General features: G+C 42.8%; 1 protein-coding gene across 1 annotated transcript in view; it reads left to right on the plus strand.

Moving 5' to 3' along the window:
* The window catches only part of LOC126203243 (ubiquitin carboxyl-terminal hydrolase 32), a 231390-nt gene that overhangs the window by 189434 nt on the left and 21530 nt on the right, over nucleotides 1–20426 (plus strand). The window contains exon 29 of the mRNA XM_049937496.1: nucleotides 19291–19383. Coding sequence (XP_049793453.1) covers nucleotides 19291–19383 — 93 coding nt within the window. The remainder of the gene's footprint in view (nucleotides 1–19290; nucleotides 19384–20426) is intronic.

A 20426-nucleotide genomic window follows, 5' to 3' on the forward strand; every position in this document is an offset into this window, starting at 1 on the left:
GCAGCATACCATCAATAGTGTATTGGAAGATAACAGTGTTGTTTTTCACACTAATCTGCATTAACTTACATTTTTCTGCATTTACAGCAAGTTGCCAAATAGAAATTCTATCTTAAGTCATCCTGTGTCCTCCACAGTCAGACAATAACAACACTTTCTCGTATAGTACAGTGCCACGAGCAAACATTCGCAGAGTGCGGTTCACCCTATCTGTCGGATTGTTTGTTTGTGGATAACGAGCAGTCCTATGACACTCTCGTGGGGCATTTCTAATGATACTATCATCTCAGATGAACATTCACTTTTTGGAACAAAATATTACTTAAAAAGTCTTCGAGCCAATCACATATCTGGGAACCTATTCTGTATGCTTAAACTGTCATTAACATTTTGCAGTGGAGCATGGTGTTAGATGCTTTTGAGAAATCTAGGAATAAGAAACCTGCCTGTCAGCCTTCATCCGTGTGTCACAGGAGACTGTATGAGAAAAGGGAAGTAGAGTTTCACATGAGCGATGCTTTCTAAATCTTTGCTGATTTGAGGACAAAAGCTTTTTTCTGCTTCGAGGAAACTTGCATAGTATATGCTTAAGAATTCTGCAGCAAACAAGTGTTAAGGACGTCATTCTTGTGAAACATATTGAACTCTATTTTCTAACACCCCCCCCCCCCCCCCCTTTCTCTGCGGGTTGGATTGGCCCACGGGTTTACTGCCAGTCGTAAGAGGTGACTAAAAGGAGTCTCCAACATTTTGGCTTTTCTGTGATGGTCCCTTCTCAGGTTTGACCTCCACCTTTTCTAAATTTCTGTTGATAGTGCGTGCCATTTGGGGAAGAACGCCGTGGTCTTTTTTTTTTCCCCTCATGCACCAAGATCTTGTATGCTATTTGTTGTCGTGTAGTGGGCTTTGTACCCAACATCTTATGGGTTGCTTCCTTCTCGTTGCCTGCACCGTACCATCCTTCATGCCGACGACAATTCTGGACCATTTTGACACCCAATATCCAGTGCGGTTGCCAGTCCGTCGTGGTGTGGTTGTCATGTACCCTCTTGGTGGTAGTCCCCTGACAACACAGGGATTGCACTGCTGATGCCTGAGCTGAGACCTCCCCGCGTATGCCGAGGAGTAAGTGCTCATTCTTCTGAGGCACCAGGACCCCCATCAATGGCCAACCTGCCAGGTGGCCCTTGCTGAGGCTGGGTGGCGCCCTTGGGGAGAGCCCCTGGTTGGAGTGGGTGGCATCAGGACAGATGCCCCGCAATGAAACGGGTTAAATTGAATCGAGCTGGTGGTCGCTTGGCCCCAGCAGTCTCCAAGTGTGTCAGAAATGATTTTGATGCTCTGACGTATGATTCCCAATCATTCCCCTCCCTGGCTACACCTTGGGAGAATCGTAGGGCGTCCAGGTCTTGAGAGCTGTATTCGCCTTGGTACGTAGTTTGCAGCAGGACTGATGGAGAGACCTTTCAGGCAACAAGGCCCCAGTTTTTCGTAGACCACCTTGAAGATAGGTTTGGGGAAGTGACATCGTTGTTTAAAATGCGTAGCGGGTCGATTTTTATCCAAGCGGGGTGATATCCCCATGTTGATTACTCCCCATAAAAGCCTTAACTTGGTCCAGGGTCTTATTTTACATCGTGACCTCCTTTTGCAGTCGGACGAGGAGCTACACGCTAGCTTAGAGCGACGGGGTGTCCACTTCATCCTGTGCATGCCTAGGGGACCCAAAGACAACAGGGTTGCTACCAGTACCTTCATCTTGGCCTTTGAGGGTGACTCATTGCCTGAAAAGGTCAAGGCGATGGTTTACTGTTGTGACGTGAAACCATACGTCCCTCCCTTTATACGGTGCTTCAAGCGTTGGAAGTTTGGTCACATGTCATCTTGCTGTACTTCCAGCACCACATGCAGGGATTGCAGTCGTCTTCTGCACCCAGGCACTCTGTTTGTCCCTCCTCCCACTTGTGCCAGCTGTGGGAAGCACTACTGCCACTGCTCGCCTGACTGCCCTGTTCTCCATAAGGAGTGGCAAATCATGGAAATCAAAACCCTGGACAGGCTCACCTATCAGGATGCGAAGAGGAAATATGAACAACTTCATCTTGTGGAGATGACTACATCGTATGCTGCTACTGCTATTTCTTTGACCCCAGTGGTGACGGCTGTCCCGCAGTTGTTAAGCCTCCAGTGGGCCCTCAGGGCCGCCCTGCTTCTTCCCCCATGACTGTGATGGGGGCGAAACTGTTTCTTCTGGTACTGCCAAGGTACATCCTTTGGGAGACCAATCCTCCCAAACTGATGGGGATATCGGAATAACCTCCCCCCCCCCCCCCCCCTCCCCACTGCCGGTGTGCCAGACTCCTACTAAGGCTTCTCTTGCGTGGAAAGGGTCCCGTGGAAGTCTACCTTCTAAGGCCTCCTCCAGCGCATCCATCAATGGCTCAAGGAGCCACGAGTGGTGGATCAAAGAGCTTCCCACTCTTCATCTGAGCCCTGATGCTCTTTCTGAGTCTCCCTCCCAGGTTGCTCCTAAGGAGCAGCAGCAGCAGCAGCAGCAGGAGGAGGAGGAGGAGGAGGAGGAGGAGAAGAAGAAGAAGAAGAAGAATCGGCTGGCTAAGACGGATGAGGTACATATTGCCTCTGTGCCCCCTGTTCCTACCAGCTCTGAGTCTGAGGACAATTTGCAGACTTTGGCGTCCCCCGACACCTCAATCTGGCCCCTACCTCAGACACTGTGGTTCTCGATTCAGGCTCTCCTTCGGTGGCGGTCGATGACCCAGCGGCGTAATATGCCTCCTCGGTCCCTTCACGCCTTTTTCGGTTGCGGACAATGTCATCCTCCAATGGAATTTCAGCTATTTTTTTCCACTGCCTTGCTGAGCTCCGACAACTTCTCAGCCTTCACCCTTTCTTCTGCATTGCTCTCCAGGAAACTTGGTTTTCGCTGTTGCGAACCCCCGCCCTCCGTGGCTATTGGGGTTATTATAAGGGTCGGGCAGCTTATGAGAGGGTATCTGGTGGAGACTGTGTCTACGTCCTTAACTCTTTACAGTGAGTGTGTGCCTTTTCAAACTACTGTAGAGGCTGTCGCTGTTAGGGTGTGGATGTCGCAGGCTGTTACCATCTGCAGTATCTATCTTCCACCGGATGGTGATGTCCCACAGCATGTATTGGCTGCACTGATGGCCCAACTGCCATCACCGTTTCTGCTACTAGGCAACTTCAACGTCCATAGCCCTTTGTAGGGTGGATTGATGGCAACAGGCCGAGGCACTGTCGTTGAGCAAGTGTTGGCACAGCTCCCTTCTCTTTTAAATAATGGTGCCTCCACAGATTTCAGTGTGGCGCATGGCATGTACTCAGCCATCAACCTTTCGGTTTGCAGCCCTGGTGTTTTACCATTTGTCCAATGGAGTATGCATTACAACTTGTGCAGTAGTGACCACTTTCCAATCTTTCTGTCAGTGCCACAGCATCACTCTCCTGGGCACCTCCCAGATGGGCTTTGAATGGGACTGACTGGGACTCATTCACCTCCATTGCCACTATTGAGCCTCTTTCTCATGATGCCATTGATTTGGTGGTTCACACGATAACCACTGGCATCATTTCTGCAGCGGAATCTGCAATTCCCTGTTCTTCCAGGTCCCCTTGGCAGAGGACTGTGCCTTGGTGGTCACCGGATATCAGTGAGGTGATTAGAGATCACAGGTTGGCCCTCCAATGTCATAAGTGGCACCCATCGCTGGAACACCACCTTACCTTTCAGCGACTCCATGCCTGAGCCTGATGTCTTATTCACCGAAGGAAGCAAAGTGCTGGGAAAGGTATGTCTCCACTATTGGCATCCGTACCTCTCCATCGCAGGTTTGGGACAAGATTAGGCAACTTTATGAATATCAGACCCCCATCAGTGTACCTGGGCTTTTCCTGAATGGAGCAGTCTGTACTGAATCCGACACGATTGCAAAACTCTTAGCAAAGCACTATGCTCAGAGTTCAGCTTCTATGAATTACCCGCTGGCCTTTTGCTCCCTGAAAGAGCAGTTGGAATGTCAGAGTCTTTCATTCCATATGCACCACCACGAATTGTACAATGCTCCATTCAGTGAATGGGAATTCCAAAGTGCCCTAGCCGTTTGCCCTGATATGCCTCCCGGGTCGGATCGCATCCACTATCAGATGCTCCAGCACCTCCCAGTGGACTGCCAGCGACATCTCCTAGACCTTTTGAACCGTATCTGGGTTGAGGGTGCGTTCCCGTCTCAATGGCGGGAAAGCGTTATCATACCAGTGTTGAAGCCTGGCAAGAACCCACTGGAGGTGAACATCTAGCGCCCCATTAACCTCACCAACATTCTGTGCAAGCTGCTCAAACCTATGATGAGCTGGAGGTTGAGATGGCTACTTTAGGGGCCTTCTGGCACCATCTCAGGATGGGTCCCGTAAGGGCCGCTCTGCCACTCATAATCTGGTCTGCCATCTGTACGGCATTTGTCCGCCATCAGCATCTGGTTGCCATCTTTTTGGACATGCGGAAGGCATAATGTACAACATGGCGACATAACATCCTCACCAAAGCTTCATGTGTGGTGTCTTAGGAGCCCGCTCCCAATTTTTATTCAAAATTTTCTGTCACTTCGTTCCTTCCACTTTCAAGTTGGTTCCTCCCATAGTTCCTCCCGAGCCCAGGAGAATGGGGTCCCGCAAGGCTCTGTTTTGAGTGTCTCAATGGGCTAGTTGCAGCTGTGGGAACGTCCATATTGGCTTCTTTATATGCTGATGACCTTCGCCTGTACTATAGCTCCACTGGAATTGCAGTTGCTGGGGGCAACTACAGGGTACTATCCGCAGGGTGCAGTCTTGGACTGTCATGCACGGCTTCCACTTCTCAGCTGCCAAGACTTGGTCATGCATTTCTGCCAGCATCACACTTTTCACCCTGAGGTGCAGCTTTATCTTGACAGCAAACCTCTTGCCGTGGTGGAGAAGCATCGGCTTTTGAGCTTGCTTTTTGATACCTTATTGACTTGGCTCCCTCATATTCGGCAGCTTAAACAAACTTGCTGCCGCCATCTTAACGCTCTTCGTTGCTCGAGTTACACCAGCTCGGGTGCCGATTGGTCTACCCTTCTAAGACTGTATCAGGCATTGATTCAGTCCCATCTTGAATATGGGAGCCTGGCTTATGGTTCGGCATCGCCTTTCACATTGTGGTTGCTTTACCCCATACTTTACTGTGGGATCTAACTTGCAACTGGTGCTTTCCGCACAGGCCCTGCAAACAGCCTACTTGTGGAGGTTGGTGTCCCTCCATCGCGGATCCGGCGCCAACAACTACTGGCTGCTTATGCTGCACATGTTTGTAGCTTGCCCGGGCATCCAAATTACTGTCTCCTGTTCCCCAACTTGGTTGTCCATCTTCCAGAACGGTGGCCCCGGTCAGGGTGTACGATCGCGGTTCGCATCTGGGCTCTTCTCTCTGGGCTTGAGTTTTTCCCACTCCCACCTCTCTTCTGGGCTCATATATGTATACCCCCACGGTGTGTGCCCCTCCCATGCCTTTGGCTGGATTTGGCACAGGGTCCGACAGACTCAGTCCCTCCTGAGACCCTCCGCCGCCGCTTTGTTTCCGTCCTTGCTGAGTTTCACGGCTCTGATGTAGTCTATACCGACGGTTCGATGGTTGCTGGTCAAGTTGGTTAAGCTATTACTCTTGGAGATCATTCTGAACAATGCTCATTGCCGGCTGCCTGCAGTGTTTCCACTGCAGAGCTGGTCGCCATATCTCGCGCCGTAGAGTACATCCGCTCCTGCTCAGGTGAGTGCTTTGTCATCTGTAGTGACGCCCTGAGCGGTTTATGAGTTATCGACCAGTGTTTTCGTTGCTCTCATCTGGTGATTGCTATCCAGGAGTCCATCCGTACTCATGGCCGTTGCGGCCGCTCCGTGATTTTTGTGTGGACCCCGGATCACGTCAGCATCCTGCATAATGAACACGTTGACAGGCTGGCCAAACAGGCTATCAGTGGAGATTGGCCTTTCAGAATGTGATCTCCAGTCCGTATTGCGGCAGAAAGTCCTAGGTACCTTGGGTGATGAATGGTTCATCCTGCCTTCACCCAACAAACTTCGGGTTATCCAGTAGACTACAGGTGTGTGGGGCTCCTCCATACGAGCCTCTCGCAAGGACTCAGTTGTTCTCTGCTGGCTACGCATTGGCAATACCGGGCTGAAGCAAGGTCATTTATTGCGCCACGAGGACCTGCCTCTATGTTGCTGTGGATCAGCATTGACAGTGGTCAAGATCTTGTTTGACTGTCCATTTTAAATGCACTCAGGCAGATGTTTGCGCTGCCTGATATTCTCCCTGCACTTTTAATGGATGACACTGCAGTGGAAGGCTTAGTTTTGAGTTTTATTTGTGCAGGGGGCTTTTGTCGCTCAGTCTGAGGGTTTGCCTCTTTTGTGTGTTGAGTCGTGCCTTTGGCCTTCAGTTTTAAATTGGGGTTTCTAGTGTGTCGCTTGATGGTTGACTTTTCCTTCTCTCTCTCTCTCTCTCTCTCTCTCTCTCTCTCTCTCTCTCTCTCTCTCTCAATGGCCAGCCAATCACTGTAACACTCTTTGTGCTTTTAATTCCTCTTTACTGGTCTTTGTGTATGTCTTTCTTGTTCTATGTAATCCCTTGTCTCCATTGCTTGTTTTTCTTCTTTGTGGGTATTTCATGGTCGTGGAATAAGGGAAGGGACTGATGGCCTTCGCAGTCTGGTCCCTTCAACCCCTACAAACCAACCATCTATTTTCTTGTGAAGTAATGTGTCCAGCAGACTTTTGACAGTGTTCTTCTCAGGCAATTTCTAATTGAATTGTGTGTCTTTGAAGTTTCATCTCAGTTGTATGACTGTATTTATGATTTCCTGTCAGGAAGAACCATTTTGTAATGATTGATGAAGAGTCATTGAGTAAAACAGAAGCAATATCTGGCGCTCCCCAAGGAAGTGTTATATCCCCTCTGCTGTTCCTGATCTTTATAAATGATTTAGGAGACAATCTGAGTGTCTTGTGAAGTCATACGATGGTCAGAATCAACCACAAAATGATTTATAGTGAAATTTCTGCCATATTATGGTGCAAAAAGTAGCAACTGACTTTATATAATCATAGATTTCAACTTAACAACAACTCGCAGAACTCTAAAGGCTGCAAATTCATATAAATACTTACGGATTACAAGTATGAATAACTATACTGGAATGGCCACATAGATGATGTTGTGGGGACAGCAAACCAAAGACCGTGATTTATTTGCAGAACATGCAACACGTCTATTAAAGAGGTTTTTTATACTCTGCTAGTCTGCCCTTTTCTGGAGTATTGCTGTGTCGTGTGTGATCCGCAGCAGGTAGGATTGATGGAGAACACTAAAAAAGTCCAAATAAGTGCAGCTTGTTTTGTATTGCCGTGAAATATGGAGGAGAGTGTGATGGATTTGCTATTGTGATTTGGGATGGCGAGCATTAAAACATAAATGTCTTTCATTACAGCAGGATCTTCCCATAAAATTTGTCGCCAACTTTCTCCTTACAGTGTGAAAATATTTCGTTGGCACCCTACTACATAGGGAGAAATGGTCATCACAATAAAATAAGAGTAATCTTGTAGATTTTAACACAAAAACAAATCTCTAAACACCACAGGTGGGCTTTTGGCAGCCACATTACTAAGATAGCTTGAGAGGATAATCCCTCCGAAATTTCATTAGATAAATTAAATGTTGATAATGGTAACAGCAAAGTCCATGGAAAAATGTCATTATTAAACTTCCTGGCAGATTAAAACTGTGTGCTGGACCGAGACTTGAACTCAGGACCTTTCGCAGGAGAGCTTCTGTGAAGTTTGGAAGGCAGAAGTAAAGCTGTGAGGATGGAGCGTGAGTCATGCTTGGGTAACTCAGATGGTAGAGCACTTTCTCGTGAAAGGCAAAGGTCCTGAGTTCGAGTCTAGGTCCGGCACACAGTTGTAACCTGGCAGGAAGTTTCAAGTCAGCGAACACTCCGCTGCAGAGTGAAAATCTCATTCTGAATGTCGTTATTGTCATAAAGAGAGAACAGCGGTGTTTAAAGGCAGCATCCTCCTCCTGGATCCACGAAACAGATAAAATTTTTGCTGGAACTTTAAAGTCAATCAAAAGACTTTACACCAGAATATCTTTGGTTGAAACAACTACATTTCATGAAGTGACCACAGTACTGAATTTCTGTCAGTATTTTGTGGCTATAGCAAAATCACAGCGCTACTGACTTCAGTAATGGGGATATAAACTGTAGAGAAATGTGAATGTTGCTCAACTGCAAAGAGAATGGAAGACATAACAGAAGATAAGAATGTAATGAAAAGAGGGAATGGTGAACTGCAGAGGACTGCCACCTTAATGTTAACATTCAGTTTGCATTTTTCCTGACACAGCATATCAGGCCAAATATATTTAACTGAAGGTCGAATTTTGTTCCCAGTCCAGCGTGATCTTATAAATTTCAAAGATATTCTCACATGGCAGTAGAGTGTAATGTCAAGGTACTTCAGGAAAGGTGCCCACGAAGCAGGATGATTATGCTCAACACCAGACTTCTGTGTAAACTGCTCAGGTAGCGTTTGGAACAACAGTTAGCCATTGTTTTTAGAAGGAAAGAAAATTTAGGAAATTAAAGTCGCCATGACAGTTTTGTTAATATGGCCAAATGAAAGAATATAAATATGAAATTGATTTGCATGTTTTGAATCCAGATTGATATCAGCTGTTTGTGATGGATGAAAATTTATGCTGGACCAAGAGTCGAGCCTGGATTTCATGCTTGTTGCGAGAGATTTTCTTACCCCTTCAGCTATCTGAGCATGCCTCTGTGACTGACCCAGACTTTTGTGTGTCATAATGTCCACAACTCTAATGCTCACACATTTCGTGATTCCCATACAGGGAGGGACAAGTATTTCATCATTGTTGTAGCCCACCAAGGCATGGGTACGTTCTTCGTAGTTACTATGTCTGGCAAGGCAATGCGTGAATGTCTGAAGGATATTGTATTATGAAGATGCAGACTGTGTAGAAACATACATTGTAACCATCAATAATGTATCCATGCCTCGATGGGCTAAAATAACGATAGAAATACTTCACTAACCCTGTGAGCTAATCTTGAAATGTGCAAGTGTAAGAGTTGAGGACTCCGTGATATATGGAAGTTTGGATCAGTTCTGGAAGCATGCTCAGATAGCTAAAGTGACCGCTTGCAATAGGCGGGAAATCCAGATTCGATCCTGATTTGGTTCAAATTTTCATCTGTCACAAATAACTGATGTCAGTTTGGATTTGCAGAATGAGAATCAATTTCGTAATATTTACTGTAGCTGTAGTCATCAGAACTGCGACTGTTCTTTCAGGAGGGCATTTGAAGATACAGACACTGTATAAACACACAAATTGTAACCATCAATAAAATAATATAAGGCTGTCCAGTCTTCTGTTGATCAACTTATTTTGTTGCCTGCACTGAGAAAAGCTGTAGTCAAAGTCAGTGCCGTCACGCAAGCACGATCAATGGCACGAGCATGTGTACATGTACATCTACATGAAACAATGCCCATGGTAATAAGCCTGCAGCTGCTTCTAAAACAGTTCCTTCAGAGGTTGCTACCATGTTGTGAAGATAATCTTCATCCCCAAATCTAGATGCACAGTGTAGGTCAGCCTTATCCAAAGAGCCTGAGTCACAATAAGAAAAGACAAAATCCACACACAGAAACTGTTGAAATCCAAAGAAACAACACTCTTAAGGGTTCTTTGAACCATTGTCAGACTATATCTCTCTGTTTCACAATCTAAGAATGGGAAGAATGAGCACTTAAATCTTTCCCCACAAGCTCTGATGTCTCCTTTTTTGCCACACTGATCATTTCTCCCTGTGTAGGTTGGCGACAATAAAATATTTTCACATTCAGAGGAGAAAGCTGGTGATTGAAATTTCATGAAAAGACCTCACCCCAACAACAAACATTTTTGGCTCACTTATCATATCCATGACATTCTCTCCCCTATCCTGCAATAATGCAAAATGAGCCTTCCTCACATCATTGTGTGATTGTTCAGATTTAAATTGTTCATTATTGTAATTCCATGATATTTAGTTGAATTGACAGCCTTTAGATTTGTGTGACTTATTGTGTAACTGAAATGTAATGAATTTCTTTTAGCAATTATGTGGATGACCTCACACCTTTCCTTAATCAGAGACAATTGCTGCTTTTTGTGCCATACAGATATCATGTCTAAGTCACTGATATTGGTCTTTTGATTACTTTTACTAGACTGTAAATGACAGCATCATCTGCAAACAATCTAATAGGGCAGCTCATATTGTCTCCTAAGTAATTTACATAGATCAGGAACAGCAGAGGGCCTGTAACACTTCCTTGGGGAAGACCACAAATCAATTCTGTTGTACTCAATGATTTCCATTGGTCACTACGTACTGTGACCTTACTGATGTGAAATTATGATTTCAGGTGCACAACTGAGGCAATAACAGATAGGCATGCAATCTGATCAGAAGTCAGAATAGTTCAAAAGCCTTGTGGAAATCTAGAAATATGGAGTCAGTTTGCTGTCAATAGCACTCGTTACTTCATATGAGAAAGGAGCTAGTTGTCAAACAATGGAAAGGCAAGCTTGTTATGTTTCACAGGAACAATATTTTCTGAATTCGCACTGACCGTGTGTCGGTAAACCTGTTACCTTCAAGGTAATTCATAATGTTCAAATATAGTGTGTGTTCCAAAATCCAAATGCAAATCAGCAGCAGTGGTATGGATCTGTAATTCATCATATGACTCCTATTTCCTTTCTTTTGGTGTGACTGGTGCAACTTTACAGTCTTTTGGCATGGATATTTCATGGAGCAAATACTTGTGTATGATTGCCAATTATGGGGATATTATATCAGCATACTCTGAAAGGAATCTACATGGTATGCAAAGGGTGATCCCAAAAGTAAGATCTCCAATTTTTAAAAAAAAATATAAACAAAAAATTGTGTACTGTAAATTGTACATATTTTTTGAAGCTCGAACATTTGACTTTTTTTCCCCTGCATAATCATCGTTTTGATCAGTGCATTTTTGTAAGCACTGTAGCAGTTTTGTATGCCCATATCATACCAGCCCGTTGCCATGCTGTTGAAGAAGCATCAGACCTCATCTTTCACCTCGTTATTGTCATTGAAGTGAAGTGTCTTCCGGCCATGTTTTCTTTGAACCTGGGAAACATGTGGTAGTCACTGGGCACTAAGTCTGGACCAGCGTATTGGTAAGTGATGATATCCCATCCAAACTGTTACAGAAGATTCACAGTTTGGCGGGTGAGCACTGTCATGGAGAAGGCTTGTTGCCATGACCTTACCATCAGACTGTGTGCTTTTTTTTAAATTTTTGCAGCGTGGGTGAATCAGAATGCTGCCACTAAATTGGTTGGTGTTTGGTCTCAGGTGTGAAGTAGAAGGCTCAGGTTTCATCACTTATTACTATTGACTCCAAAAGGTTGTCCTTTTAATCTGCATAACATTGAAGAAATTGACAGGAAGTTTTCAAGCGTTGCCCTTTGTGGTTTTCTGGCAGCATTCTTGGGACCGTTGTGTGCACACCTTCCAAAACTGCAGTACTTCAGATAAAGTCTGGTGAATGGTGCTTTGAGAAACCTCAGGAGCAACATTGCAGAGCTCATTGAGAGCGATCAGCTAATCATGGTGCACAATTTGTTCAACCTTTGAAATTGTCTCTTCGGGAATTGACAGGCTCCTGCTTCTTTTCTTCATCATGAATTTCACTATGACCCCCTGCGAACTCTCTACACCACTGGCAGAAATTTTTGACATCCATACACGACTCTCCATACACTTCCATCAACTGTCTATGAAAATCAGTTGGTTTAATGTCTTTTGCACTCAAAAACTGAATAACTACAGGAACTTCGCTTCTGGTGTTAGAGGCTAATGGAAGCTTGGAGTGGAGGGGACAAGGAAAAAACCAGTGTAGCCAACAGCCATACAAACAGTTTCCCTGCAGCCCCAGCACTTTGGAGACCTTACTTTTGGTATTACCCTCATACTATATGGGCCAAAAGAGATGATCCCTCTCCACTCTGTCGTCAGTCTTCTGACTAGTTTGATGCAGCCTGTGACTAATTTCTCTCCCGTGCCAACTTTTTCATCTCAGAGTAGCAATGGCAACGTACGTCCTCAATTATTTGTTGGATGTGTTCCAATCTCTCTTTTCTTACACAGTTTTTATCCTCTACAGCTTCCTCTAGTACCATGGAAGTTATTCCTAATGCCTTAACATGTCCTATCGTCCTGTCCCTTCTTCTTTAAAGTGTTTTTCATGTATTCCTTTCCTCCCAAATTCTGTGGAGAACCTCCTCATTCCTTACTCTGCCAGTTCACGTAATTTTCAACATTCGACTGATTTTCGCTGCCGTACAATGCTCTGGTCCAGACATACATTCTCAGAAATTTCTTCCTCAAATTAAGGCCTATGTTTCATGCTAGCTTGTCCAGGAATGCCCTTCTTTCCAGTGCTAATCTGCTTTTTATGTCCTCCTTGTTCTATAAATCATGGGTTACTTTGCTGCCTAGGTAGCAGAACTCCTGAACTTCGTCTAGTTCATCATCCCCAGTTCTGAAGTTAGTTTCTCACTGTTCTCATAACCGCTACTTCTAGTTACATTTTTCTTTCCTCAATTTACTCTCAATCCATATTTTATACTCATTAGACTGTTCATTCCCATCAGCAAATCTCATCATTGATATCCTTCCTTTCACCCTGAATTTTGCTCCCAATCTTGAACCCTGCTTTCATTCCCTCATTGCTTCTTCAATGTACAAATTGAATAGTAGGGGCAAAAAAATGCATTTCTGTATCACACACTTTCTAATGCCAGAACTTCGTTCTTGCTCTTTCCCTATTATTCTTGCCTCTTGGTTCTTGTACATATTGTATATTAGCCATCTTTCCCTTCGGCTTACCCCTGTTTTTCTCAGAATTTTGAACATCTTGCACCATTTGACACTGTTGAACGCTTCTTCCAGGACGCCAAATCCTATGAATGTCTTGATTTTTCTTCAGTCTTGCTTCCATTATCACTCGCAATGTCAGAACTGCCTCTCTACTGTCTTTACCTTTCTTAAAGTGAGACTGATTTTTGCCTAACACACCCTAAATTTTCTTTTCCATTCTTCTGTATATTATTCTTGTCAGTGAATTGGATGTGTGAGCTGTTAAGTTGATTTTGTGATAATGCTCGTGTTTGTCAGTTCTTGCAGTCATCTGATTGTGTGGATGATATGTTTCCAAAAGGCTGATAGTATATAGTCTGTCTCGTACATTATGCACACTGATGTGAATAGTGGTTTTTTGCCTCTTTTCCCAATGATTTTAGAACTTATGATGGGATGATACCCATCCTTTCCACCTTATTTGATTATAAGTCGTCTAAAGCTCTTGTAAATTCTGATTCTAATATTGGCTCCCCTGTATCTTCTCTGTTACTCCTGTTTCTTCTTCCATCACTTCATCAGACAAGTCCTCCTCCTCATAGAGGCCTTCAGTGCACTCTCTTCACCTATCTGCTCTCTCTCTCTCCTCTATATGTAACAATGGAATTACCATTGCATTCTTGATACTACCGTGCCTGCTTTTAATTTCACTGAAGGCTGTTTTGTCTTTTTCTATATGGCAAGTCAGCCAGTCCAACAATCATTCTTCTTTGATTTTTTTCACATTTTTCATACATCTATTTTACCATACCTTCCTTACACTTCCTATTTATTTATTTCCTAAGTGACTTGTATCTCCGTATTCCTGAATTTTTCTGCTCATTTTCATACTCCCTTCTTTTGTTGGTCAACTGAAGTATTTCTTGGATCATCCACAGTTTCTTTGCAGTTATCTTTCTTGTACCTACATTTTTCTTTCAAACTTCTGTGATTGCTCTTTTTAAGAGACATCCATTCCTCTTCAACTTAATTGCTTCCTAAGCTATTCATTATCACAGTATCTATAGCCTCAGAGAAATTCAGGCAGATCATGTATCTCACATCTTTATACATGGATTCTTTCTGACTAGTCTCCTAAACTACAGCCTACTCCTCGTCATTACTAAATTGTGATCTGAGTCTGTGTCTGCTCGTAGGTATGCCTTGCAATCCAATATCTGATTTCAGAATCTCTACCTGACCGTGATGTGTAATCTAACTGGAATCTTCCCAGAAGTCCCAACCTTTTCCAAGTGTACCACCTCCCCTTGTGATTCTTGAACTAAGTATTTGCTTTTAATAACTGATATTTGTGGCGAAACTCAGCCTTTCCCCTCTCTTGTTCGTATTGCCAAGTCCATGTTCCCCTGTAACAATATCTTTGTACTTCCTCCCCTAAAATCTTGTTCCCATTGCCCATGACAAATTAGATTTTATTCATTGATTGAAGCTGCTTTGCTAAAATGAGGATATCTACTTCTAAGTTACTCATGTTGACAGCTCTTCTTGATTTGAATTCTGGAATATGTACTTTGTCTTCTTTGGTGAAGTAGTTTCAGAAAACTGTGTTTAGTCAGGTTTCGAGATAGTTTCGCCGTGGTAGCCATTAAAAGCATCTCGTATTGAAGTCCGCTCTGATTCAATTAAATTCCATTATCCTTGCTTCACTTTTGTTAATAGCCATGTTATAACCTCTTTTCATTATCCTATCTGCAGTCCAACTGATCTTCCAACTCCTTTGTCGTCTCTGAAGAATTACAGTGTTATTGGCAAACTTCGAAGTTTTCATTTCTTCTTGGTGAAATTTAATTCCCTTTCCAAATTTGTCCTCTGTTTCCTTCACCGCTTGCTTGGTGTTGCAGGTTGAATAACATTGGTGATGTATTACTATTTTGTCTCACTCCCTTCTTCAACCACAGCTTCACTTTCACATCCTTCAGTTTTTGTAACAGCGGTATGGTTGGAATGGGTACTCTTTTGCTCACTGTATTTTATCCTTACAACCTTCAAATTTTCAGTAATATATTACATCAACACTGTTAGAAAGCTTTCTCTAATTCTACAAATTCTATAAGTTTAGGGTTTTCTTTCTTTAAACTATCTTTAAGATTAGTTGTAGAGTCAGTATTGCCTTACACAGTTCTCTGAAACCCAAACTGTTCTGTCCCAAGGTCAGCTTCAAACAGTTGTTCCATTTTCGTGTACATATTTTTGCGTCTTTTACAAATAGGAACTATTAAGCTAATGGTTTTGTAATATTGACATTTGTTAGTCCTTGCCTTTTTTGGAATTGGAATTATTGCCTTCTTGTAGTCTGAGGGTATTTTGTTCTCTCATATATCTTACATATGAGATACAATAGTTTTCTCATGATATGTTCTCCTAAAAGCTCAATATTTCCACGTGAATGTTTCAACACCAGGTGCTTTATTTCGATTTTGGTCTTCCAGTTCTCTTTCAGTTCTTCTTATGGTATCGTATCTTATATATCATCATCTACTTCCACTTCCCTTGTACTTAGTGAGGTGGTGCAGTGGTTAGCATACTGGACTTGCATTAGGGAGGATGATGGTTCAAACCTGTGTCCAGCCACCATTATTTAGGTCTTCTGTGATTTCCCTAAATTGCTTCAGGCAAATTCTGCAATGGTCCCTTTGAAAGGCCACAGCCAACTTCCTTTCCTGTCCTTATCTAATCTGATGGTCTGATGACCTCACTGTTGCCCCCCCCCCAACCAGCCAGCCAACCAACCAACCAACCAACCAACTATCGCTTCCTTTCCCATAATGTTATCTTGAAGTTGGTTTCCTTCATGTAGCCCTTCTATTTAATCAACAATATGGAAAGGATAGATTGCTGCCCACCGAGGTGTGTCACAGACAAGCACACTGAACGGGGTGGAGGAGAGGAGAGGAGAGGAGGAGGGGGGGGGGAGGGGGAGTGAGCTAGAAATGTTCAGCTTTTGGGATCATCCTTCATCAGAAGTAGCACGCACGCACGCGCACGCGCGCGCGCGCACACACACACACACACACACACACACACACACACACACACACACACACACACAGCAGGCCACTACCTTCTCCAGATGTTTTTTCTGCAATTCAATGCCTTCTATATATGTAGCTATGGGTAGCATTCTATCCTTTCTATATTTTTGTTGTTCCATCCTGCACCTTCTTATGTATTCCTTCCATGTTTCAGCTTCCCTTCTTTGCCTAGTGCTGGTTGCTATCTGATTTCTTAGTATTCGTACAGGAGCAGGTTTCCCCTCCAAATGTTGTCAATTTTCTGTAGACAGTGTCTGTGTTTCCCCTAGTTGTTCATGATTCTACAGCTTTAATTTCTCTTCAGGCAGCTTCTGTTTTGTGCCATTCCTGTTTTGCCATTTTGCATTTTCTATCAATCTTATTTTTTATATATCTGCATTTCCTTTTGTCTGCTTTATTTGTTGCAGTTTTGTACAGGGTGACAATTATTGAAATAAAATGGTCATAACTTCTGAACGGTTTGCGTTAGGAGGTTCAAACTACATAGTTGGCCATGGCCCATGGTGGGAATTAGTATGCACATGCATGGTTTGGTTTAGCAACGAAGCCCACTTTCATTTGGATGGGTTCATCAATAAGCAAAATTGGCGCTTATGGGGGACTGAGAGCCCACATTTTGTGATTGAGAAGTCTCTTCACCCTCAGTGGCTGACTATGAGGTGTGCAATGGCCAGTCATTGAATAATCAATGCAATATTCCTTGATAGCCTGGTGACTACCAAATGGTACATGAAGATTTTGGAAGAAGATTTCATCCTCATTATCCATAGTGACCCTGGTTTAGACAAAATGTGGTTCATGCAAGACGTAGCTCGACCCTATTGAAGCAGGAGAGTGTATGACGTCCTGGAGGAGCACTTTGGGGACCACATTCTGACTCTGGGGTACTCAGAGGCCACTGGCATGGTCCTTGAGTGGCCACCATTTACTCCGGATCTGAACACATGCAACTCTTCTTGTGGAGCTACATTAAAGACAAGGTTTGTAGAAATAACCCGAAAACCATTGCTGACCAGAAAACAGTCATCTGGAGTTCATCACTGCATCGGTGTTCTGACACTTCAGCGGGTCATGCAGAATTTCACTATTTGTCTGCGCCATATAATTGCCATTGTGGCAGGCATATCAAACATGTTCATAACCTAAATCCAAATATCTGTAATGATGTTTACATGTTGAATAAAGCTTGTGCATGCCATAGTTTGTCACTAATTTACATTTTTTTCATATAATTCAGTAACTGTATTTTCTCCTTCTTCCAATTGAATCCAATGTCTCATTTGTTATTCTAGGGTTTCTACCAGGCTGTATGCTTTTGCCTATTTGACTCTTGCTGCATTCATAATTTTCTCTCTCAAAGCTATGCAGTCATCTTGTGTGATATTCCTTTTCCCTTCCTTCAGTTAATCATTGCCTGATGCTCCATTTGAAACTCTTGGCCACTTCTTATTCTGCCATTTTATCCAGGTCCACCACCTAAAAGTCTTACTTTTTATGCTTTTTCTTCAGTTTCAATCTGCAGTTCATAACCAAAGGAATTGTATCCAGAATCCACGTCCAACTCTGGAAATATTTTTCTGTTTAAAACCTGACTTCAAAATATGTGTCTTATCACTATAAAATCTATCTGAAACCTTACGGTGTCTCCAAGCATCCTTGACATATACAGCCTTCTTTCACAATTTTTAAAACAAGTCCTAGCAACAATTAATTTGTGCTCTGTGCAAAATTATACTAGGTGACTTACTCTTTCAGTCCTTTCCTCCAGTTTATGTACGCCTACTCTTTTTTCCTTTTCACATTTTTGTAAGCCTGCTACTGAAGTCCAGTCCCCATCAGAGCTATACTTTTGTCTTCCTTAACTACCTGATTAATTTCTTTTATCTCATCATACCCTATTTCAATCTCATCATCATCTGTGGAACTAGTAGGCATATAAACCTGTACTACTGTGGTGGGTTTTGGCTTTGTCTCTGTCTTGGCTATGATATTGTGTTGACAGTGCTGTGCTGTTCATGTTAGCTCACTCACATTCCTATTTTCTTACTCATCATTAGATCTACTCCTGCATTACTACTTTCTGATTTTGTATTTGTAACTGTGTACTCACCTGTCAGAACTTTGTTCTTCCTGCCATTGTACTTCACTGACTTCCTTAGCCCACCCATTTCTCTTTTTAAATTCTATAACATATCTGTCTGATTATGGGATGTAACCTTCCTCACTCTGACCTGTAGAATGCCAGACTTTTTCTTCATAATAAGATCCATGTGAATAGTTCCCACTCGGAGAACCACAATATTTCACCTTCATAATATTTTGTCCTTACCTGCCATCGGGGAAATATAATGGCTGTAGTTTGTCCTTGCTTTCAGCCTTTTGCAACACCAACAGAGTGAGATCATTGTGGCTAATGTTAAAGTGCCAGATCAGTCTATCAACCAGACTTATTAAGTAATAGAACACAGTGTGTTGTCCTCAACGGCGAGTGATCATTGGAGACAGGGGTAACATCAGGAGTGCCCCAGGAATGTGCCGTAGGACCGTTGCTATTTTCTATACACATAGATGATCTGCAGGAAGGTGTCGAAGATAAGTGACTGAAGGTTGAAAAAAGACGGAAGAGTCAAAATTTGTAGTCAGGGTGATCAATGGCAGCTGGCTCAAATGTAGAAAAATGTAAGTTAATGTTGGATGAGTACAAAAAACAAACCTGTAATGTTTGGATGCAGCATTAGTAGTGTCCTACTTGTCACAGTCATGTCGTTTAAAAATCTGGGTGAAACGTTGCGAAGCAATATCACATGGAAATAGCATGTGAGGACTGTGGTAGGGAAGGCGAATGGCCGAATGGCACGCACACACGCTGTGAGTTTTTTGCAAGTTCTGTTTGTTTCATATTCCAAGTTTTAATAATATTGATGACTGTCTTTTATCTTATGCCACTGTTTGTGATTGTGTAATATTGTCAATTAAGCCATAAAGATGTACCTAGCCAAAGGACTGAAGTTATTGACTGTAGGTCAGACAGCAAATATACAAAATGTTGTCAAGTTAGTTTTTTTTTTCAACAGTGCTGTAACAAGATTTATTTTGTATATGCATTTTTTAATTTCAATACATTTGACAGTAAAATTAACTTTTTCTTCTTCTAGTCACATTCAGGCATCCTAGGAGGTGGCCATTATGTGTCATATGCGTGCAATCCAAATGGACGGTGGTACTGCTACAATGACAGCAGTTGTAAGGTAAGTCGCTAATATCTACTATTTAATTGGTGCAGTAAAAAAGATCTCATTCTTGACTTACAGAACTCAGATTAATATAATTAAAGCAGCAAGGTGCATTAAAGCAGGAATCACAGAAATATATGGGAAATAATCTTATTTATCTCTGCTAAAGAATTCATGTAGAGAATAAAAATACTTTTTTCAAGCAAGAACTCTTTTAGACTGCTTTTAAATAGGTATTACCACCTCATTGACACACAAAATTACTTGGAAGTGACTTGAAGATTTTTGTGCTAATGTATTTTACACCTTTCTGAACCGGTAAAATTTTTCAGGTCACAGTGTATTTCACAGTTCCTTGTTGTGTTATGATGATGGTATGACTCATTCATTTCAAATTAAGGAGGATTGTGAAGCATGAATGTCACGATTTAAAAGCAATATTGTGAGGAAGCGATTAGTATTCATATTTGCTTAAAAAGATTACAACATGGTTTTCTTAGAGTCGCTCCACACACAATTTGGACAAAGTTTTTCTGACTTGCGAAGACTTTTCAGACATCATTGAATTTTCCCAGAAGATTATTCCGTGACACATAAGCAAATAGAAGTAGGCAGATTTTGAGACATTCATATCTTTGGTTCTGGCAATTATCCAGATGGCAAATGTTGCTGGATATTTGGTGGGTGTTGAATTCCCAGTGAAGCCTGTTAGCTGTCTGGACACTTAAGAATTTGGAACAATGCACCCTATGTATCTGTTGGCACTCGTGTACAGTGTTTATCTCTAGTGAGCTTCTTTTTTCAGAATAGTAATAAATATAATTGGTCTTGCTGAGGTTGACCCTAGGTTGTTGGATATTTTATTGTCTATTGCTATACTTGTCATCAGTGCTTGCTTTCTTTGAGGACAGTGGTCGGTTGTTAATATATGAAGTGCGTTATAACCCAAGAACACGATAATTAATTGCTCGAACAGTACCCACTCGTGAATGGTGAGTACAGGGTGACGCACGGGAGACGGATGGTTTTGAACTGCGTAGTACAGTGGTGGGAGGTGG

This window comes from Schistocerca nitens, chromosome 9, assembly GCF_023898315.1.
Source record: "Schistocerca nitens isolate TAMUIC-IGC-003100 chromosome 9, iqSchNite1.1, whole genome shotgun sequence".
Lineage (NCBI taxonomy): Eukaryota > Metazoa > Arthropoda > Insecta > Orthoptera > Acrididae > Schistocerca > Schistocerca nitens.